Source organism: Drosophila obscura, unplaced genomic scaffold (assembly GCF_018151105.1).
Source record: "Drosophila obscura isolate BZ-5 IFL unplaced genomic scaffold, ASM1815110v1 contig_186, whole genome shotgun sequence".
In the NCBI taxonomy this organism is placed as follows: Eukaryota; Metazoa; Arthropoda; class Insecta; order Diptera; family Drosophilidae; genus Drosophila; species Drosophila obscura.
The window spans coordinates 10,640,398-10,663,883 of NW_024542774.1; the positions used below are offsets into that span (position 1 = coordinate 10,640,398).

Genomic DNA, 23,486 nt, shown 5'->3' on the forward strand with positions numbered 1-23,486 from the left:
ATATAATTATTATTGTATGTATTATTCCAATAACCGAATAAAAAAAAAAAGGGTTTTTAGGTAAATCTGTGTTAAGTTTATACAGAAATCAAATTTACATAAATATTACAATTCTGCATTGGTTTACTGGATGAAAAACTAAATGCGTTTACTGATTCTCTCAGTGGCGTGTTCATAGATGCAAAGGATATCCAATCAATAGAATAAATGGCATAATTGCAAAAAATAATTGGACTCGAATGCATTTCTGTTTTATTATCGTCCAAGGCAACTGCATATTTCACAGAGACATGATTTTTCCATTAGCACTGTGGGCTTGTAGGCTTTGTGCCCATAAATAGACTATTTCGACCCTTTCGACTCAAGCACTTACCTGTCGGGAGAGGACACTGGCCACATCGTTGCAGGCCTGCGAATCGGTCTCGGCCTCCTGCAGGAATGTTTCCCATGCCTGAAATATGGCCAAGTGGCAGGCGGGTCTGCACCCCACTCCCCGGTTCACATCAAAATGATTCGAAAATTGGAGAAACAGCGCGACCCAAACTTACCTCTCTTTGCGTAGCTCAGCATTCTTTTTGCGATAATTGGACACTAGAGTTTGTAGGGCAGTTGCGTGTTCCTCATACAATTGGGAAAGTGTTTCGTTGAAATCGGAAACTGTAATGGGAACATAGTGTAATTTGATAAACTTTCAGGTTTTCCTTGGCATTCAATTAAATTCCCTGGAAGCCATGCCGAGATGAAATTCCAAAAATTGCAGTTTATGGCCCGGAAACAAAAAATTCATTTGAGATGGAAAGCAATAACAGAGCGGGATTCAAGACTGCCTCCTGTGGGATGGTTCAAAGGGCTAGCTTTGAGATTTGAGAACTTCTGGTCCTCGTATCTCCAGCAGTAGGACATTCCATTGCCATTTCACTTACTTTGTGCTGACAGCAATGCAAGTGTGTTCTAACCCTACAATGTTGATTCGGAAAGCTCATAAAGTGGCAAAAGGCGAGCATGCCTTCACATAAAAGCTGGATAATCCATCATATTTACGATTGCTCCAATATGCATATGTAGCTCTGAATATGCATTTCTCCCTGACTTGGCTTTTAACTTCTTGACTTGTCAGTTTATTGGGCACCGTTTTTATTGACTCCCAGATACACGATGGTAGCCCTTGGGTTTGTCCCTTTGAAGTCCACTCATCACAACTCCACTTAAATCGATAAAATCTTTTCTGCCCGTGTGCCTGACTTTGAACCCAAAGTGGATCAGAAATTTTATTAAAAACTTGTCATATCCAATCCCAGTTTTCGGTTGAACTATGCGAGTGACGGAGATGGGAATAGAGATGGAGACGGTGTCTCCCGCTGGGACAACTTTCTGTGACAACATCGTAATTCAGAGTCAAAGTTATGCCAAAAAGTTGCATCTGTGCCGAAGATTGTCCGCCGGGACATATCGTTCGAGTAGGTGTGTGTTTTCTTGTGTGCAAACAAGATCTAAGATAAAAAGGAAAATTTATGAGGCTTTAGTTGTAGCTGGGACACACGTACGAGTGCTTGCAGGAGCCGCACAGATTTATGTCTCCATCAGATGGGAAGCCAAAGACAATTGGCAATGAAAATCAATAAGCCCTGAAAGCGACAATAGCCGACGGAAAACTTATCAAATTAAATGCTCCAACATAAATTGTTTTATTTTCTTGTCGAGAAATTTCCTCGCATGCTTTTTCAGGTGCCAGCCAAAGCTGAAACTTATCCCTGGTTACGTTCGCCCTTCTCATCCCTGGCCCACGGGCACTACACGCTTGATTTTGGTCCCACCTGCTGTGCGTGTTAGGCTGCGGCATGGCGTGTCGTCTCCTGTGGCATGAATGTCACTGGCAACGCGAATTGGATATGACTTGACTAGGGGAAACACAAACACAACACACATCACACAACATACAAACTTGTACCTACTCGTACGACATGAGAATGAGTATCACACACAATGGATTGGCTTTGCTCACCTGTTTTAATTAACTTAAAGTTGACACTATTCTGGGACTTGAAAGCCTCGTTCAAGCTGCTGTGGCTGTAGTCCTTGAGCACGCCGTTGTAAGACGCCATGCTGCCGCCGGCCCGGGGGCTAAGGGAACCACCGCGTGGCCCCCTCCACCCAAAGAACTTACGATTTCTTCGACCACTTGAAGATTTTACCGAAGAATCTGCGAGCACGTTGAACGTTGTACGTGAGACGTTGGCAAGACGATACAAAAAAAAAACAAAATGTTCATTAGTTTGGACAATAGTTGGGCATATTTTCAATGGAACCAAAAAAATTAATCAACTCAAAAAACCAGGCAATCAATAAAATTGTGTGAACAAACAGAATACAAGAAAATTCAAACAAAACAAACCAAATTGAATGCAAACAAATGGGAGGGGAGGGGAATCCCAACGAAATGTGATTTGTTTTCTAGCGGAATAACCGGAATCAAGTATCCGTCAATGAAGCAATGTCGGGAATTATTTCGGCTATGCTGCGAATCAAACACATCGCACTGCCTTCTGTACGTACATATTTATGCATAAATAATGAACGCAGGCAGCCTTTTTCCTTGGCTGTCTTCCATGGCCGGGCCAAGCCCTTAGCCGCGAGTACTTTGCTGTTCATTCTATTTTTGTTTTTCGGGACCGAAAGCGAAAATTTCGAGTGCCGAAAACTGACTCTGAGTCCCATTACCAGAGTCAACAAGAGGGGAAATAGGTTTGTTCGGCTGTTCCAAAGTCAAAGTCGTGGTCAGGGTAGGGTAGGGGTAGGGGTCTGGGTCGGTGTTGGTGTCGGCTCCGAACGGAGTCGTTTCATTTAAAATTCAATCAATAAATGAAGCGTAATTTCATTGCCGCGCTCTCAGAGACGAGATTTTGTTTCGGGCCATACAGCTACAATTTCATACCAGTACTCGTACTCGTACCCATATACTCTATATGAGGATAAAAAGACCCGGGGGCCCGTGCCCATCCATCGAGTCCAGTCTGTCCAAGTGTCTAAAATGTTTGCTGTCAGCCTGTCTATCTGTTTGAGTCTGTTCCGTTCTATTAGTGGGTGTGTGCTCTGGCCCACACTCGCACCATCTCAATTACAGTTTACATGAAATATGCACGGGCCGAGCTGTAGCTGCAGCTGCAGATGCAGATGGAATGGAACGGGAGACAACGAAGAATATAGCTTGAAACCACGTACGCTCGTATGTATCCTATAGACACTATTAAAGGACAGATGCAGTGCAGAAAACGAGAGCGCCTGGTAGAGGGTTTGGCTGTCGTATCCTTTTATCCTTGTCAAATTTGAAACGAAATAAACGAGGTGTGTCTGAGATTGCCAGAAGTTGGCCACACCAACAATCACGTAGCCCTGTTGCTGCTGCTGTTGATTTACTTAGCCGCTGGTCATCAAATTTTCCGTGCTGTGAACTTTTAAATGAATTCCAGTGGGTGGGGCTGGCAGATGGGTCCGCCCCACACTCACGTGCCAGCTGCAAGGATGTGCACAGCCGTTGCCGTTGTCGTCGTTATCGCTGTTGTTGATTACACTTCACGCGCTGCTAAGCTGACATTCATTCCGGGACGACAGTCACAGCAGGATGTGCTCTCACTGCTGCTCCTCCTTCTCCTCCTGCTGCTCCTTGGGAAGAAATTATGTGCGTGCTTGCATTTAGCGAATGCGCCAGAGGCACGCGATTCACTTCCATTTGCAGTTGCACTTCTAGCTCCATAAGAAAGTATGTACGTACGTATGTAACCCACTTCTGCATGCGAGAGCACCTTTAAGCTCAGTGGACGGATCGAGGGTGGCAGGCGGAAGGCAAGCACCTTAAACGCCTTAAGTTCACCACCCTCATCTGTGTGTTTAGTACGGAAAAGTTAACCAAGCGAGGACAGAACAAGAACAGGACTGAAAAGCTAACTCTGGCCAGGCCAAAGCAGGCGTATCCTTGGATTAACTGGCAATTCAATGAAGCGTGGAATGCTTTTCCCAGTATCAGAGGGTAATCGGAGCATTGACTATTCCCTAGTAAATATAAACTAAGGCATTTAATACCATCGGATCGTAGTATTCTTTCACGTACGAGGGGGCTATATTTATTTATATTTAATATTTTAGTTTAACGATTGTAACCCAAATTGGAATTTCAAACGGATCTCGTCGAAACGCAAAGCAAATTGGGTCATTCGAGCCTGATAAGTATAACTCTGCCTCTTTTGTAAGGTAAAAACTATAAGCAGGCACCACCAATTTTATTTGATCGGACATTGGCTTAAGTAATTCTCTGACCTTTTGAAGCTTTCGGACTTTAAGCACCCACTATCAGCCTTTATCCCCTTAGCAAATCAGTCCAAGGATACGCCAGGCAAATGCTGGAATTTCAATTAAAACTCATAACGATAACGCAACTCAAACTGCAGCTGAAACTTGCAGCACATTTAATGTTGGCTTTTGATGTTGTGGTATGTTATGTGGTATGTGGCATGTGGCATGTGGCATGTGGAATGTTGCATGGCGTTCAATAATGCACTAGGAGACGCGCGAGGCGCAGCAATCAACTGTAAACGATTCGATTAGCGGGTGCAAGAGTAGACTTGGAAGGCACCTGTCACCTTTGGAGTGCGCTCCGGCCGAACCACCGCCACCACCGCCCGCAGATTTGGATCCACTTTCCACAGCACCCGCACCCTGTCCCGGTCCTGGTCCCGGTCCCGGTCCCAGTCCCGTTCCCCCTGCTGCTGCCCCATCGTACTGATCCGCACTGCGAGAACGAGCGTTGGCCATTCGATCGCGATCCTCACGCGGCGAACGGGCAAAGAGGCCACCGCCACCACCGTCCTTTCCAGCTGGACTCCTCGTCCGGGGCGAGTCGTAGACACCCCTGCGGCCCTCCAGTGGTGGCGAGTAGCCACGGCCCCCCTCAGCTGGCGCCGTGTTGGGGGTGCGCGGCTGGAGCTTAATGACGGGCTCGCGGGCCTCGAAGAATGCATCGAAGTTGTTCTGGCGCAGGTTCTCGCTGCTGAACACCGGGTTCTCCACATGCACGTGAACGTCCTCACGCAATCGGTTGCTCTCCCGTGTGTCCGACGATGTGGAGCGACCGAGTCGACCCAAGGGCAGGTGGAGCTTGGGTCGCAGCCGGGACTTGCTCGTGGGAGACCTACCGGCACTGGTGCCAGATCCCACGCCGATGCTTGGCACCGACTTCTCGGGCGGCAGATCCATCGGCGACATGGGCCGGCCCCAGCCTGGTCCGAAGTGGGCATGTGTGGGATCTGGTGTGGGTGGTTCCAGGAAGATGCTGGGACTTCGCGACCGGCTGACCAGCTGACCAGCGGCATAGTCTAGGCCGCCGCCAAGGGCTCCCGCCTCCTCGTCATAGGCTGCGCTGCTGCGCTGGAATGGTGCTCGTCCTGGTCCAGTGGCGCTGTTCCCCTGCATCTGGCTGGCATCATTATACATGGACGCAGGCGGCAGGCGTCCGCTCCTCACGCTGCCCCGCTTGCCGGAGCTGTGGCTGTGATTCGAGTGGGTCAGCGAGGAGCGCGATGTGCGACGGGTGGGCGTCGGCGGCAGGCTTTGTGACTGCGGGGGACCCTGGACCGGGGCTGGTTGCTCCTCAAAGCTGAAAAAGCTAGTGTGAACCGGTGGTGACGGCTGGATGCCTACGGATGGACTGGGAGCACGAAACTCAAACTGATACTGGACTGGAGTGGGGGTGAAGGCGGTGGTTCTGCTGCTGCTGGTTGTCGCAGCGGTTGAGTTTTTGGTTGCGGCTGTGGTTGTGGTTGTAGTGGCGCCTCTCTCTGGGTACTCGATAGGGACGAGCGGCTCTCGGAGGCAGTCGAGTGAGGGTCGCGGTTTCACACGTGGCGCAAAGAAACCATATGTCATCAAGATGAGCTCATCGGCGGGATATATTACGTACATTCCTTACGGCCCCCATGTGACATGGTGACACTGCGCTAAGTATATCTCAGCTAGTTCTCGGATCGTATTGGGATCGTGTTGGGTTCAGAAAACATAACACTCGGCGGGGGGATTCAGTTTCGAAAAGTTCGTTCCGGTTTTAGTTAGGGTTTGGTTTGACTTGTCCTGTCTTTTGTTGGGGGTTTCCTCAGTTATTCTGCCCACTTGTGAGTTCTCTCAGTAGCGAGAGTCGCCGAAAAAAAATCATATATAGAATAGTAACTAACTAGAGGCTAAGATAACGTAACGTACTTTCCACAGTCTGGGGCTATCACAAAGAGAGTTCGAATTTGATTTATTTTAAGGTTCGTGCTGTCATTTAGATCGCTGCATGATTCCGATGCTCGAAGACTGAAGATTTCTGCAACGGGAGGAAAACGAAAATTTATTAGATTAAATGCTCGACTTTTAATTTTCGAACAACACATTTCCAAAAGTTTACCCACAAAACCGCTGCAGAGCATCATTAAAAATATTTTACTCTGTGGTCGCTCAGTCGCTCATGCGAGTATTTTTGCTCATTAAATTGTTTCGTTTTGCGTTTGGAGTAGCTTTTTGCCATCTGCCCCAGGACCCAGGACACGCGTGAAACTTCTTGCTGCCTACACAACAAACTTTGGCTTTTCCTCATTGCACTCGTACTCTCTGCCCAAAATGACCAGTCAATGTTAGCCTCTTCCTTGTGTCTCACGTAGTTCCTGTTCCACTTCAGGTCCTAGCCTGGTCCACCTATAATTGATCATTTAATGGCAGCGAGCCCGAGCACAAATCAACTAGAGCTGCCAATGACAGCCGTAGCTCAAAGTTTCACCCTACAGCGTGCCCCCTTTTGGCCGAGTGCGTGTGGTGCGTGTTGTAGCCTCTTGTGTGGGTGGGCTAACAGGCTTGCCACATGCACGGCTTATTGTTATGCGATTTTACTGGCCAATTGATGAGCCATATCAATTAAATTTCCATTAAATATTTACGATAACCGATGACTGCACGCCGCCGCCTTAATTATCGCATCAGAGTCAACATGATGAGAAATTATTGCTCTCCGAGCTTCCGCCCCCCACCCCTTCACAAAATGTGCTTGTGTAATTTAATTTATTGAGAACTCGCTCAGTAAAATTTTAAGCAGCTTATTTGCTAAGCTCATCTCGGACCAAGAGAAACAGCTGTTGAGAGGACTATAAAGACTGAATTTATATTTGGGTAATAAATTAAATGAGTTTTGAATGGAATGAGTATTCTTAGCTCCGCTCCGGAAAATATAGAACATATATAAATATAGTTCACAAATAAATTTCAAAAGGATTATCTTCCCAAATATAATTGTGCATGGCTCCTATGGCTTAAATTACTTCTGGAAATCTACTTCAAAATGCCCACGTAAAATATAGGAGTTAAAAAAATATATAGAATGAAATATTATTTACAGTTTTCAATGTTCTGTACTACCTGGAACTAACATAATATTTTATTAGTGAGAATATAATGCTCAAATGCAAAATCAGAGCCCAACCCAATGCCATAAGTATTTTTTCCTTCTCCTACCAATTTGTGTTTTAGGGTCTATCTTCACATAAGCGCGTGTGTATTTTCCTGTTGCATTTTAGGTGGAAAATTTGCATAATTGATAAATAATTGATATTGGACCGATCTAATTCACCCTCGGGGAACGGCCGACTATGTGTAGATGCCTTGGCCGTTATTAAAATCGCATTACGCTAACAACGGCACGGGGAAATCGGTCGAGATTAAATTCATATATTGTGAGAAGGCAGAGCAGGGCGGCCTTGCGTGTGTGGATGCGAGAAAAACCGTGAAGAAAAACCGAAAAGAAAACTAACCAGAGAAAGAGCGTGGAGGGAGGGGTATGACGAGAATGAGAACCACGAGGAAAACCGAGCCCAGCACAGAAATTGCATTTCATAAATAGGTGGCTACATTTTGTGTTTGTGGCAAGGCGATTTGAGTCGAAAAGAAATCACGCAATTTAATTCAATGTGAATTATTTATTAGCTGCCACAGAGAGACAGAGCAAGTGCGAGGAAGAAAGAGAGGGAGAGGTGGAAAACGGAGCAAGCGATCCGTGTGGCACATGAATAATTCCCCCATATTTAATTCCGAGGCAACCTGGTTCTGAAGGTTGAAAAGCGAAGACGAGGAAAGATGGGATGTGATGGCATGGGATGGTGGCACTATCTGACGCTGTACGCAAATATTTCCTTTCCATTCGCCTCTCCCCAGGCCTTTCCTGCTCCACCTTCCACAAATTTCCTCCCACACCCACCCAGATGCACACACTTTCCGTACACACGCAGATAATTGAATTGTTTTGCTGCACTTTACCAGCTCGTTAAATCTGTCAACATTGATCAATCAAACCAGGCCAGAAAGGAAACGGGGACGGAGACGGTGGTGGTACGGTACGGAGAACAAGTGAGTGTGCAGAGGAGAAGCAAAAGTGAAAGTTTTTCCATACAATGGCGCGAATTGGGGGACGAAGTTAAAGTTGCAAAAGTTGCAAAAGCATTAAAGAAGCAGAGGGCGGATGGATGAGATTTTTCGGGAATGTGAATGGCATTTTGAAAGGTATTTCTCCCAGGGCAGCAAAGCCGTAAAGAAAGGAAAGAATAGGAAAAAAGGAAAACGAAGTGAATGGAATGTTTGCAAATGCATCGCCACTGACAATAGACAGCGTCTTTTACATAAAGTAAAATCACTTACAGCATTATTCGTTAAATATGTGCACATAATTAATATCTTTATCAGCATCAACAGCCAAGTTAAGCTTTTCACAATTATCATATTATGTACTACACAATAATATTCCATGAATGACTCCGATTTTCGGCAGAATTGTTTCAAAGTGATTTTAGAGGAAGTTGCATACAAAATTCAGGTTTTATAGTCTCTGAGACTATATATGATAACTACTCGGCTATTGAGCTTCCTTTCGGCTGTTACATTCATGGACACGTATCTAATATACTCCAATAATCTGTGTGCCCCGCTTATCATTCACGGGCGTGCCCTCAAGAAGGCCAAGGTGTATTGTGCATAAGGGGCATGAGGAAACTGGCAGCAAACAAAATTTTATAAATAAATAAGAGAGCTACCTCTACCCTCTACCCCTACCCTCTACCCTGCCATACATTTTGGCAAGCAGCAGCCCAGGAGAGAGAGATAGAGAGCACGCGCACGGATCGGAGCAGATCCGAGTAGAGGAAGCAAACTTGACTCAAGTGCATTGTCAAGGCGTCCCAACGACGCTGTGCCAGGGGATGCGATGCTCTCGGACATAGACATAGACATAATTGCATGGCAGTGCGGCCCAGAAGAAGCCGACGACTACGACTACGACGACGACGATGACGATGATGATGATAATGATGCTGCCCCAGCGGCACCCAAATGCAAAAGTTCCTGACATTACACATAGTTACAGATATAGAAATGTAAAGACATACATATAACGAATTCATGGCATGGCTGTATGTCGAGTTATTCTGTGCATGCTATGAGACTGCAAATTAACCAAATTCTTGGCGACTAGCAAAAGAAAACAAATGCTGAACTCTGAGGAAGAGGAACGAGAAAAACCCTGGGGACAAGACCCAGTTCAAGCTACAAGGTCATGTTGCAATTTACTTCGAATGAAAGCAGAGGCAAAGCAGCTTCTTTAAGCAGCTAAAAGTAATTTATTTTCTAGAATTCCTCGGGGTAAATGGGCTCAATCAATTTCAGACAGCAATTATGCCCTCCTGCCAAGACCCATCAGTGTAACGGGCCTAACAATGCACCCGTCATACACATAATTCACCATAATTCCCATGCAAAGGAACAGATAAGCAGCTATATATACATTAAGCTACACGGACAATGATACAGGTAGCATTAGATACATACTAATGCCCAGGGAAGGTATAAAGAGGCGTGCCAGACAGGGAAAACAAAGCTGCCGAAAAGAGTAAGTCCAATCTATGGGGAAAACATTCGCTGGGGCTGGCAAAAACACGCACCAGCAAGAAATGCCTTTGCACAACGTGGCACCATATAAATATGCCATGAAGCTGCTTCTACATAAAACATTTCGCCTTTAACACTTTTCGGAAGAAATCTTGCGCCACCGTAACAATATGTACTTGCTATTGCACGAGGTGCATACACAGAGGCTCCATTTTTTCAGAAATACGCTTCCTAGACGTCCCCGTATAACACTCGTTTGAGCGAGAGAAAGAGCTCTGATGAATTCATCTCTGAAATTCTCACTGAAGCTGATCTGTTGTACATTTAGTTGCACTTTAACTTTAACTCAGAACCGAATTTTAGATGCGGTTAATTAAAATTAAATTTCAAAAATGTTCACTCACCGTTAATGCTCAAAACATCACAATTGCATGGGTTTGATGTTCTTTGGTCGGCATTTCCGTGTTCTGTTCAGTTTAAGAATTGAATTTAGCACAAGTAAGGTAGCTGCTTGGTTCTTTAAAGCTAACACTTTACGCACAGTTTTTCTGCAGCCGTTTGGCTTGATTTTATTGGTAATTTAATGCTGGGGTTTAGTGTCGTTGAATGTTCGTTGGAGTCGTTTCAGCTGCTCTTGCTGCTGCTGCTGCTGCTGGTTGTGGTGGTAGTTGTGTACACACTGTCAATTCAACTTTCACTTCCGTTTCCTCTGTTCACACTCACACACACACACAAACACACACACACACACGCGCACAAATAAACACACACCGATACAGATTGGAGAAGCGCGCGATTTTGTGGAACTGTGAACCACAGCACTCGTTGCGTTGCTGCCGATCGACGATGAATTTAAACTGATTCTAGAGCAGCTGTGAGCACTGAAATATTTTTGCAACTTTTGTCTTTTTCGCCACGACTCTCCTTCTTCTTGCTGTGCTTTCTCGCGATTCTCATGGCTGCTCTGCTGCTGATGCTACTGTTATTGATGCTCCTGCTGCGCTGCTGATGCTGCTGCTCTGGCTGCCTCTTTGCATGTTGCTATTGCTATTGCCACTATTGCTGCGGTTGCTGCTTCAGATGATGCCGCTGCTTGGCATTCGTTTTCTTCCCATTTGTTTGGCGCTCTCATTATGCCAGGTCCATGTACATATACGCGGGGACGCGGGGTGTATATGCGATATGTGGTTTATTGGCCTGGCCGGACCAGTTTATACCGCATCCGTGACGTTGCCGAACGCAATCACTTATCCAGCCAATGACGTCATAGTTGCCATCGCTTTGGCTGGCATTGCCTCAGCCGCCAGCCCCTGCCGCTTTCACAGCTGTCACGCGCACAAAGTGTTCGACCCCTATTTATAGATGCACGGCCTCCTCCCGACCGCTGCCGGTGTCCGTCAGCTGCTGCTACAGCCACTGCCACAGCCACAGCCACTGCCGGCGTTGCTGCTAATTTTTGCAAGTGTTTTTCTTTGCGCTTTTCTTGGATCGCATCTGAAAATAGAAAAGCAGAGCGTGAGGAAAAAATTGTCGTTTTTGTGTGTGAAACTCATTGAAATGTTTGCGCGTACTCAATTTTATTCGCATCTACTCGTACGAGTATATATATCAATTGGGGGAAGCGCTTTTTTTTTTTAAAAACTCTGATTTTCAAAGGTCTCAGGGCCTTAAAATGTTCCTTTGTTTATGAAACAATAAAATAAAAAGTTTTAGTCCGATTGGAATACGTTTACGGGTGCAGACTTGAAGTCAAAATTAAAAAAATACGATATTTTGACCATGGTTGCATGGCAGCTATACCATATATCGCTTTGATCGGATTGATTTTTTTGATATAATTATTAATATAAAATTTCAGCTCAATTTAAGCCCACAAAAAATAGTTAAGACTAGTGACAAAAAACAGCCGCTACCTGATATTTTATGCCTTGTAACTTCTCTAGTCGGTGGTTTTTCGCAAATGTTATCCTATTCGTTTTATTTCCCAATGAGGTAATTGGTTTTCTATAAACTAATAACAAAACCAACATAATACCAACATTTTTTTAAAGAGCTTGTTTTGCCCATAGCACTGTAGGGTGATTTGAAACTAGCTTGCTGGCATCATTTGATGGCTTGTATTTATACTCAATCACTGGCCAGCGGATATCGGTCCCTGTATGCTGATATTCCAATCACATTTAGAATTATTTTTTAATAGTCCGAAATTTTGACTAAAATCCGTTGAATAGCTCTTAAATTTATACTAAAAGCAGTACCTCGGTCTTGGTTCACCTCAGAACTTAAGTTGCTCCTGTGCAACTCCTGCAACTCCAGCAGACATTCTTTTGTTAGCGACAGGGCCTATGCGTGTCTGCTGCATTGTCTCTGGGTGAAGGAGGAATGGACACTGTATGACCATACAGTGAATATTGCACTTTTAGCTGACCAGCGTGCAATAAGCTGATCGAAACTGTGGCCAGAGAGCAGCTTAGGATCTAAGGTCGTATGCTGAATGGTGCTGCTTTTGTTTGATAACACAGCAAAGTGGATGAAAATACAGTAGCTATTGACCCTTCGCACTGAAGCAGCACCATGCACCATTCTCCTACTGTATTTATTATTTAATACTCAGAAATGTTGACTAAAATCCGTTGAATAGCTCTCAAATTTACACTAAATGCAGTACATCGGTCTTGGTTCCCATCTGAACTGAAGAAGTTGCTCCTGGCAAAGTTCTCAGAGTGAGAAGTGAGAAGCCGCAAGAGACTTGGAAAATTGTGCAGCAACTGGAAATTTTTGCTAATTTGCATTCTGCTCCTAGATGAAGTGGAAGGGAAGGTCAGGTCTATTCCCACAGAGCCTCTCCCCTTTGCCATTTAAAATGGGTGTAATTTAGTTACTCATTTTCATGCCTTTGATGTTCAGTTTTCTTTAATTGCATTAAATTAATCAAATGTGTTAACGACAGCAGCGGCAGCAGCAGCAGCAGAACGGTCGTCCCTTAAATGGGTCCTCCCCTGGGTGGATTCGGATTGAAGGGCGACGGCCTCGTATCGAAGATGGGTCCCTGCCGATGACGTGCCTCGGTAGGCGTGAGTGGCCCAGCAGCAAGCAGACCCAGCATCGCCAGAAAAACAGCTCCCATATTCAATTGCATCTTTGTTGAGTGTCGTGAATGGATTGATCTGCTGAGTGGTAATCTGAAGCAGCTTTTATACCCGGAGACGTACATATATATAAAGCGTGCCGCCGATTGGGGACTTTTGTTTCAGCTTTATTGATAAGCAGCCGAACGAATGACGGCCAAAAGTCAGCGCTACAGATAACAGATTGGTACTGGGGAATCACTTGTGTGGGGGCATCCCACGGCGGAATTTTCAATCACATCTCAGGCAGCAGAAACTAAATATGAATATGGAAATCAGCTCTGTCTATTTACATGCCCGAGCAAGGCCACAGGGTGAAGCACCGCCGCCTGCCAGAGTCTGCCACTTGATGTTGTTTCTGCATTGCAAATTACCACGCGACAGAGCGACGTGACATTTGCAGCGACAACGACAGCCTTTGAGAGGCAACGTCAATGTGCGTCAACACGATGCTTGAGCTTCTGTGAGACTGGAGCTGGGGAGCAGAGGTGAAGGAGAAGGAGGAAGAGACAGGTCTCCGGATGCAGTAGTAATTGCCCCTTGGCTCGATTAGAGCACTTTGTTAATTTTTTTTCAGCTTCCCAGCAGAAGGGAAGGGTGTGGTATTGGAGCCATGGGTAAAGGTGTTGTTAAAGGTGTCCCAGTATGCTGGCATTCAATTCACACTATTCGCATTGAGCTCACTCATACATAAGGTCGTTTTTTGTAATCATTTTCCTTTGATGGCGTACCTTCAATTTTTTATATAAAGCCAGCTGTGCATCAGAGGCTTCATTACCTCTGAGAAACTATTATCAGAGGAGGGCGTTGGGTTCCAGTGTTGCTAAAGAGTTTAAGGTGGTTGCAGGGGACTGCAGGATGCAGTCTTGGCCTTTACTTACCCTGACTGACATTTGCCTAATTATCCACTTTAGTTTTGGTGTTCTGTGGCAATTTTCTGAAGCGGAAAAACGATTTAATACATGCCTCATTGCGCTTAAAAAAGTGCGAGACTTTTTGTGCAATCAATTTTTGAGATGGGCGGGGCTTCTAAGAAAGAAGAGTAGAGTGGCAAATAGCAGGGTGATGGGTGGGCATGTCTGACGCCATATCCGGTTCATCCAAAGCGCAATTTCAAGACAAATGATATATAACAAAACTTGTTTATCGAATTGTATCGAATTGATTTAGGATTCGATTCTATGTACGTTTCGCTTTTTCGGTTTTCCCTTTATGTTCTATGGCCAGGCATAAATCAAATAAATCAAACAGAATTCCAAATAAATTTAATCCATTTTCATGGTTAGCACATTAAAAAATAAATGTACACATTGTTTACCGAATAGCCGCTCTATAAACAACAGATCCGAACGGATTCCCAGTGTAAACAGCGGAGGGGGCAAACAGCGACAGGCAAATTGAGGCATTAGTCCATCAATCATTGCCGCTTTCAGGCGCTGGCCCTGACTGACGGCAAATGGCTCAAGAGTCAAGTCGAGCCAGGGCTTTGCTCCGCTTGCCCTAGAACTAGGCCAAGAAATTTGAGCCTTGCTGCGGCAAGAAACTGAACTTTTCAGTTCGCCATTTCTCGTTGGCATTCATTCCATTGCTGCGGCTGGCATTTTGAAATATTCGTTGCAAATTATTGTCGAGCACCGCGCGCCCAGTCTAACGACTGTAGCAGCAGTTACAACTCAAAGTAACATAATGCCCCATGCACCGAGACAAAAATCTGAACATTTTTGACAGTTCAATGGCCTGATGTTTCAGCTACAAAAAAAGACACGCTACCTTTAAAAAAAAGTATGCTTTAGCAAATCAAATATCTGCATGTCTGTTGGTACATTTTTTCGAGTGTAGAAAAATACAGATTTCGGAGAAAATCGCGCAGTTATGAAAAGTAAAATTTGAGCCGATAAGAACCCAAATGGAGGCAATTCAATTGAAAGCATGAAATTTTGTCAACTGGCAGCCGAGTTGAGTGGAGCAGAGAGCGGCAGCTGGGGTTGGGGGGATTGGGGGAAAACGTTTTCGTACCGTTCCTAGGAAACGGATATCAGCTCGAAGGTGAAACACTCGACAAGCTCTCGCCATCAGTCGAATCGATACGGCCTTGAGGGGGGCCGCTGACAGCTAAAAAATCACTGAAATATTTTCTAATTATGTGCTGGCAAATGCAATTTCATAACGAACTCAACTTGGCGAGAGTTCATTGTTTGGCAATATCAAAGCAAGCTGGCTAAATTCTACAAATTAATACAAATTTGTGACAATTGATAGACAGACAAACATTTAGCCTTAAATCAACCCAACAATTTCAGTGGAAGGAAAATGCAAACTGGTTAGTAATTTAATCTCAGATGAAACATTTCAATAAATTGTTAATCATAGACAGAGCCAACGTTTGGCTGGAATTCCTTTGGCTGCCCCCTCTGCTGGAGTTTGGCATATCAAAACAGATACTCTGCTTGTTGGCCAAATCAAAATTAATTAAAAGCGGACTTTGTACAATGAAATGCCAGAGGCCAAACTCATCGTGGCTGAACATACTGCACAAACTATTGTGTATGAGTCGTTAATGTCAAAGTCTCGAGTTTCTGCTAAACTAATTTACAACTTTAGAAGTAGCTGCTGCAGCCGCATGCCCAGCGAAGGTGCCATGTTCATAATTCAGGAGTCCGGAGCTGGTGCTAGAGACACATAAAAATGCCAGACAGTGCTCTGAAACCGAAGGAAAACATACCGAAATAGGCATATGTATATATGAATTTTTACCTCCAACTCTGGCAGGAAAATTGGTAACCTGAAGCTTACGGAAACCATTTGGGTGAGCTTTCAGCTCGAGAGCACACAGCTCATTAGAAATGTATGGCCAGGCGACTAGAAGAAGGCGGAAAGCGAGAGCTGGAGTCTGGCAGAGGGGACGGGATCTAAATGCCAGTTGCTCGTCCCGAAAATGGATGCCATAAATGTGCCAGCTCATTTCGGTAGAGCGGTTGAGGAGAGACACAAATAGGAGGTGGCGTCTGGGGAATGGAAATGAGGCAAATGCCTCTGTTCCTGCCCAGGTCCTGCCCCAAATGTTATTCAGACAAGATGAAGCACTTAAGAATACGTTGTGCGCTGTCAGTATCGTGGGGGAGGTTGAATAGCCCCCATCCGCCTTGCCGTGAGAATATCATATCGCCTTTGTCTGTATCGCTGCCTGACTGCCTGTCCCGGACGGACAGGTGATAATGAACGCACTCGGAGCCCCGCACACAGACACATTCCCACATGAACACGGAAATGTTGCTATTTAAGCAGTTAATGATGTGTTTAAACCCAAATAGCGTTACCAACTGGAAACGGGAAACGGGCAACGGGCAACGGGAGAGCAGCCACATCAGCAGCCAAACGCGTTGGCTACATTCTTTATTAACTTTGCAATTTTTCTGCTGGGCGTTTCTCGTCTGCCAGCATCCCATTTGCGGCACAGAGCAGCAAACAAATGCAAAGACAAAAGGTTAATTATGCAACGTCAGTGCTTGTTAGTATTGTTGCTTTTATTTCATGCCACACACCACTCTATCAGGGGTATATTTGCTCTACTATATGTTGGGCAATTATTTATGTAAGAAAGTTCCACTCCGCAGCACTACCAACATATCGAACTGCGATCAACCGCCCAGCCAGCCCGCTTCATTGATAAATATATATATATATACATATATGTATACAAAAACACATTCGAAATCGTCTAACGGATTGTTTATATAAATTCTTTTTATATATATGGTAAACATAAAAGATTAATAAGTTAAACATTCATTATATTATGATTTCAGCGATTTTTTCATTTTTTTTTTTGTTGAATTTCAAGACTTTCAAGTATTATGGATACGAATTACAAAAGGAGGTTCTCCTTGCTAAGGCTCTACGAATGGAATTAAAGGTAATCAAATATTCCAGCTCCGCCCTACGACGGGCATTTGTTGGCCTTATTTTCCGTGTAAACCACGGGGAATATCTCGTTACAGTGTCGCTGTTGTCAGAGTGTCTACTATGAAAATGCTATTGTTTGTAAGGATAAAGAGGCTGGCGGGGCAGGGCACAGTGTGACAAGAATATCACACACAATTTCCTTTTGGCTGCCAGAGCGCCAGACTGCCAGTTAATCAAAATTCACAGTTGTGGGGCTGCTGGCAGCTGGATGCAGGTTGTGTACTGACACAGAGACTGCGTGAGACCAAATCAATCAAAAGGTATATCTTTTGATATTCATCTCAGCATTCAGGCTCTCGACTCGACTCTTGACTCTTGTGTCGGTATAAAAAATTAGATTTTCGCCTTTATTGAGCTGCATTGTGATTGCCACACGCCACACGTTCCGTGAGGACGTGCTGTTGTTCTCTGTGGCACAATGGCACAATGGCACATGCCCGGAAACAGAAGAGCGGTTCACGGCCCAGGCAGGGCAAACAAATTGCCCAAAAATTCACAGAACAAAAGGCTGGGACAAAGTGCTTTTTGCTGGTCAGTTTTGGACAAGGGCTGGCAGGTGAAAGCCTCTCTGTGTGGGCCTAAATTGGTTTAGGTAGCGTGGGGTCAGGTCAGGCATGTGATGTACGCACCGTTTGACGGACAAAGCCACCGTATATGTGTCTAATTATATTTCACACAGCTGTCCATAAATTGAGACGGACACTTGTTGACGGCGTTGTCCGAGCCAAAGCGAACCAGAAGTCGAATATCACAATTTGCGTAGGCTGTCAGGAGGTGCTGCCCGCCCATCAAAACGAAACTGATAGCCATCTGAGAGGGGAGGCTTTTGGTTGATTTAGCGTGAATAATGCGAAAATGACAGCCACTGCCTAAACGTTTAAACGATGAAAATATGTATGTTCTCGGGCTTTGTGTTTTCGTGTCTCATTTAGGAGCAAGGTGTGTGTCAATTTTAGCCCTGGCATCATAATCAACGCCACCATCGGCAGCAGCAGCAGCCACAATTCATGTAAAACGTGCTCGAGTGGGCATGGTCGCGTGCCTCATTATTCTGGGGAGCAGCTATGCCAGGAATTTTCGCTTAGGTGTCCGTCTCCATGGAATGTTTTCACTTGGAATTTCCTCAGCTGTTGCCTACGCGGCTAAAGAAGAAATCAAAATCAGGTCAGAGGCTGAGACAGAGACAGAGGCAGAGGCAGATGTTGTTTCGGGGGCAGCAAAAACTTAAAAGTCACAACACAAAATGAAACAAATAGAATAAGGGAATAAATGTTAAGGTCACACATACAGGGACACACACTGAGGAAAAAGAAAAACCAGGAAAAGCGAGAGAAAGTCAAGCCATGATGGCTCGAAATATTCACTTTTGTAATTGGATGGTGTTGTCTCTTGGGTGGCTACTGCCTCGTGCATACCTTTATGGCAACAATCGTCCTCACAACCACCCTCACAGCTAGAGCCCAGACTTTAAATAAGAAGCCCAGAATGAATACATACATAGGAGTATGTATGTGCAATACATGTATTCGTATGTGTTGTTTCCTCCATAAAGTCGGTTTCTGTAACTGTACTGCCATTTTTTTGCAGGCTTTGTTTCTGTTGTTCCCTTGTTTTATAGTTATTGCTCTCAACCATCGCATTGCTCCATCGCCCAGCTCTCGCTGCTGCCTTGCTTCTTTATCCAGTGGTTTGTCCGTTTCCTTGCCCCACCAGTTTATGCACATTTAATCTTATGACAGCAAAAATGCTGTAAAATTGTTTATGGCACTCTGTGACATGGTCAGTATTTTTACATCCCATCCCATCCCTCTGGTTTTTTTTATCTCCGGTCTTTTTTCCCACATTTTCTGCTCATCTGAGTGAGAACTAAAACAGTATTAACATGTTGTTTCTGAGTGCCATCAGGTGGCCAAGAAATGCGGTGTCTGGTGTGGGATCGTGTGAAGAGTTGGATTATCGAATTGAATCACTTTCCGCAAGCACTTTTCCATTAGTTAAATCCGATGAACGTACAGGGGAACTGCGTGTATTATCCGAAAGGAATTCCCTATATGTATATCCTTTATGTATATATTCAATAGCCGGGTCAGGTAGTATCTCATTAAATATACATAAATATATTAATAAATTTGTAACAATTAATTTCTTTTAGGTAAATAAGCATTTAGTAATGAAATCCAATCGGCCATCCATTATTCTATATTCAACCCTCCCATGTGAATACTCGTGTGTACATTTGTGTATTGTACTTTGATTTCTTACTTACCTTTCAGTGGATCCGCGCTATCTGCCGCCGATAACCTTTTGGGGCCCTTTCTTCCTCCCCCGTTCGGTGCTCCTATCTCTGCTGCTTTCTCCGTGTGAATTTCGACGGCGGGTACACTTGGCAGGCAATTTAGTTTTCGTGTCAAAGCTCTGTCCAGTCCAATTTGGTTTATATTTTAATCGAAATATATTTTGCCAAGCTGTCTGCTCATATGGCCGCCGCTAAACACCCGTACGCGATGTACACCCGTACATATACATATTTATTTGTATGGGTTGCTTGATTTCTGAGCATATGTTTCTACGTTTGTTTGTCTGCTTTGTTGTCGTTTAAATGTGAAAATTATTAGTAATTTTTTGCTTGGTCTGCAGACAGTATTCTCTCTCTCTCTCTTCCTCTCCTCTCTCTTGATCACCCTCTCTGTTTAATGCCCCGTGCCCCTGTGCGGTGTGGAGGCTATGCGAAAATTGAAATGGGCTTTCAGCAGCTAAGAATTTTTATCACGTTAATTTATGATTGGAATATGTGTGGTCAGTATATTCTGTTTAGTGGCGTAGTATATATAGTATAGTATCGAAAAATAGAGTTTTTCTTCCTTCCTTCCTTCCCTGTTTCAGTTCCTGGTTTTGGTTTGGTTTGGATTGGTCTGATCTTTAGTTTATATTTGTGAGAGAGAGAGCCTTGCATTTGAGTCTTAAAAAGCGCTTATTATACTTAGATGCTTTGAAACCGTGCTAACGCAGGCACACATCCAAAACTTCCGACTAAAACGGGTTCAAATTGCCTGATTGCATTAATTATTCAGTGCAAACGAAGTCGTAGTCGTCGCCGTTACCGTCGTCGTCCTTAGTGGCGTTGCTGGATCGTCATTATATACAGCGGCTTCATGTGGGGCGCATGCCAAAGTTCACTTATGTAAATGTACCGAGCGACCAAATAAAAACTTTCCAGAGTTACAGGTTGCGCGTGGTACGGAGTTACGAGTTACGAGTCTCGAATACACAACTTCAATGTCCCGCACGATAGTTAACATTTAAAGCATACTTTTCAGGTGTGCTGCGCTTTGATTTGCATCTACACAACACACACACACAGAGTACACACACGGAGCACACGCACAGCTGTATGTAACCGGGCCAAAATCACACACACGGCGAACGGTAAAAGCGAAAGTTCGGTTCAGCTCGGTTCGGTTAGGTACTTGTTGTTTCAGCGGCTATAAAAGTACTGCCTTCAGGCCACACTTGTTACTGGTGGACTGTTGGTGTTGTATCGTATCGGGACTGATGGCTCTGACCGTTTGGCTTGTTTCTGTTTTCCGTGGTGCCGTTCCGGCCAACATCACGTCCAGCTAGCGACTGAGCACAGTCGACAACGCTGCGTATACGCAATGCTCCTACTGGCCTGCTATTTTCGGAATAACTTGCAGCGCCTGCGCCAACGAAAGAGAGGGGGAAAACAAAGAGAGACAGAGAGAGAGAGAGAGACAGCGCGACAAGAGAGCAAAAGAGAACATAAGGCAAGAAGAGCAGCCAAACAGAATCAAGCAAGTGGTTGAAAGCAACGGGCCGGGCCCATTATCCCATTGGGCCAGAGCAAGCTACCTCTGGGCACACAAAGTTAATCATCTGGTCGTGATAATGGACGAATTATGAATGGTCCTGATTAATTGCATTACTAATGTATTGCTTGATAAAGCTCGTAATCGATTAGGGCAACTTTTTGACATGAACCAATTTGCTTAGCCAGACAAACGAGACACATACGCTACCCTCTACTATCAGGACAGGTTAGGAATCACAAGTTAATTCTCTTTATGTGTAGCCATAGAATTTCCAAACGATTTGGCAACTGGTTTCAGAGAGCTCGGGGAGAAAGAGGTCGGTTAGCGGTAGAGGCCACCAAAATGGGGACAATTAAGTAATGTGGCAGCCCGGGCCCCGCCGGGCGGGCGCTTCTGGGGACGCGACTCTACTTTTATATTTATATTTATACTTACATATATATTTTTGATCTTATGATTTAAGTAGAATTTTAAAATATTTTACATTTGTTTGCTACATCTGTTATCTACATCTACACATACAATGTCGATTCCACATATAAAATGTAAATTATACATACACAATGTAGATTCTACATCTTCTCCGTAAAGGTCGCGCATTGCACAGGGAAGAATGTGTGCGAGAGAGAAAGAGAATGAGTAGCGTGGTCTCTTGCTGGAGAAGGTGGCGGAAGCAACTGAAAATTAATCTCTTTATTCTGCCTATAATAATGATCCGATCTGATTCAGATTCGGCACTCTGATAGATATGGTAATATGGTAATACCAGAGAGAAGAGCAAACTCGGCAGGTCAGTTCCTTAAAATACCCTAAAATGAATAGTGAATAGCCCTTGCAAGTCCGAGCAAGTACGAGTAAAAAAAAAACAAGCAACCTTAAGCCCCTCTCAATGGTAGCTGAAAGTGAGCAGAAAATCGATGCAATCGAAGGAGGAAAGGAGAACAACGAGACACGATATCCGTTTCACCACAGAAGAAGGAAGAGAACAGAGGGGGAGCCAGAGATTATCTTGGTGGTAAGTGAGAAAACTTTTTAATTAAAATTCACACGCAATATGTTGCGCATACGCAGCGTCGCACCCTAGCCCCAAAGTCATTGCTCATTAGCGTTCAAATTGTGCGCATATCATGTAATTTAGATTAGATTTAAATTGAAATTGGTAAGCGGATTCAGCGGTTGCGGCTGAGTGTTCTCCTCAGTAACCAGCCCCGCAGAGTTGCCAATAGGAAACAAGGCAAATTGCTTCGGCTTACGCCAAGACCACAATTTTCTACTAGAGGCTATAAATATTAATGGAGCCAGAAGCATTCGACTTTCATTCCACTCAAACACATTCGTCAAAGCGAATGACGTCCACCACAAGCGCAAGCAACAACAACAAAATTAAATGGAGTTTCCCAAGAAATACGCTTGATTATGTGACCCCTGTATGCTTGTCACAGGATACCATGATTTAGGCCAGGTCCGCCAACTTGTCCGTCAGAGAGGACAGCCACCCTTTTCCGTGTAAAAGCATAAACAAGTTACATGACTAAGATTCGCAAAGGTTTAAAGTTGTCTGTTTTGTTCTGTTCTGTTTTAGCTTTTTTAGATTCGAACGATATGCACGCATTGCGGACTTGTTGCTCAAAGGACACGTTCCGGGAATGCCTCATTGAGAATTCGAAAGGCATTCGCACAGGGTCTCTCACACGGACTGGGTTGCTCAATCATTGGGACAACTTCTGATTGGAAACTTTGGCAAATTGCAATCGCCGCAGATGCAATCTCTCCTTTGACTCCTCGAGTGTGAAGAGATAGCGCAGGGCCGGACCCAAGATGAGAGCGAGAGTGATGGAAGTTTGCTCAAGTGCAATGATTGCAGTTTCAGGGAGTAAATCAAATTTATGTAATTACTTCCTCCTGGCGACTTTGTCAACTTTCAGGCCACGTAAAGGCGCTTTAATTACTGGTCCCATCACTGCATGTACATTCCTGTGGCTGCCTCTCCACAGTCACGTATTGGCATTGAAGGAGGCATCTCCATTATCACTAACTGGGCGATAATTGGTCAAGTTACAGTTAATGGCCTTCAAAGTAGTTGCCGAGGCAACGCGCAAATTTATGCAAAATGTTTCATTAGGAATCCAATTAGTGAAGCCCATGGTATCCCAGGGAGCTAAGGCGATATTTAATTGCCATTTTGGAGGGTGTAATCCGTTCGACTGCCCATCAAGTGAACTGGCAAGCCATCAATCCATAATTCTGTTCAAATGCTGTGTAATTTGTGTTTGTGTTTGTTTTTGGTTTCCTCGCCGTGCCTGGTCAAACCTATCGATTTCGGGTTCCTAATTATGATGCCCATTCCATGTTCTCATGTCGCCAAGTGGCAGTGGCTGCCACGTGAAGCCACAACCAATCCGAAATCAAATGACAAAGGTATATCATGGCAGATGACGTGCCAAGCTTTAACCCCCCACTCGATCCGGGTTTGGTCCGAAGGCGAAGCGGAGCGGAGCAGAACACAAGAAGCCAACTCAAGCATCGGAAATGTGAATGACAATTTCAATTTAACAATTTCCATGCTAATGTAATGCGGAATGGTGGAGGGGGGAGGGGGGGGGACAGGGGATCTGGT

At 44.6% G+C, this 23,486-nt stretch overlaps 2 protein-coding genes and 1 long non-coding RNA gene across 3 annotated transcripts in view; 1 reads left to right on the plus strand and 2 right to left on the minus strand.

Moving 5' to 3' along the window:
- Positions 1 to 20,650, minus strand: part of LOC111081151 — a 66,677-nt gene extending 46,027 nt beyond the window's left edge. The window contains 6 exon segments of the mRNA XM_041593197.1: positions 374 to 479; positions 549 to 657; positions 2,003 to 2,200; positions 4,635 to 6,352; positions 10,353 to 11,442; positions 19,306 to 20,650. Coding sequence (XP_041449131.1) covers positions 374 to 479; positions 549 to 657; positions 2,003 to 2,200; positions 4,635 to 5,952 — 1,731 coding nt within the window. The 5' untranslated portion in view covers positions 5,953 to 6,352; positions 10,353 to 11,442; positions 19,306 to 20,650.
- On the minus strand, positions 12,840 to 13,134 carry LOC111078376 (metchnikowin). The gene has a single exon (XM_022373026.2). The coding sequence runs from the start codon at positions 13,085 to 13,087 to the stop codon at positions 12,932 to 12,934; it is 156 nt and encodes a 51-aa protein (XP_022228718.1). The 5' UTR covers positions 13,088 to 13,134; the 3' UTR covers positions 12,840 to 12,931.
- On the plus strand, positions 15,323 to 15,737 carry LOC121404150. Its single transcript, XR_005967747.1, has 3 exons — positions 15,323 to 15,396; positions 15,447 to 15,620; positions 15,678 to 15,737. It is a non-coding gene; the product is annotated as an uncharacterized LOC121404150 (long non-coding RNA).
- Positions 20,651 to 23,486: the final 2,836 nt, after the last annotated feature.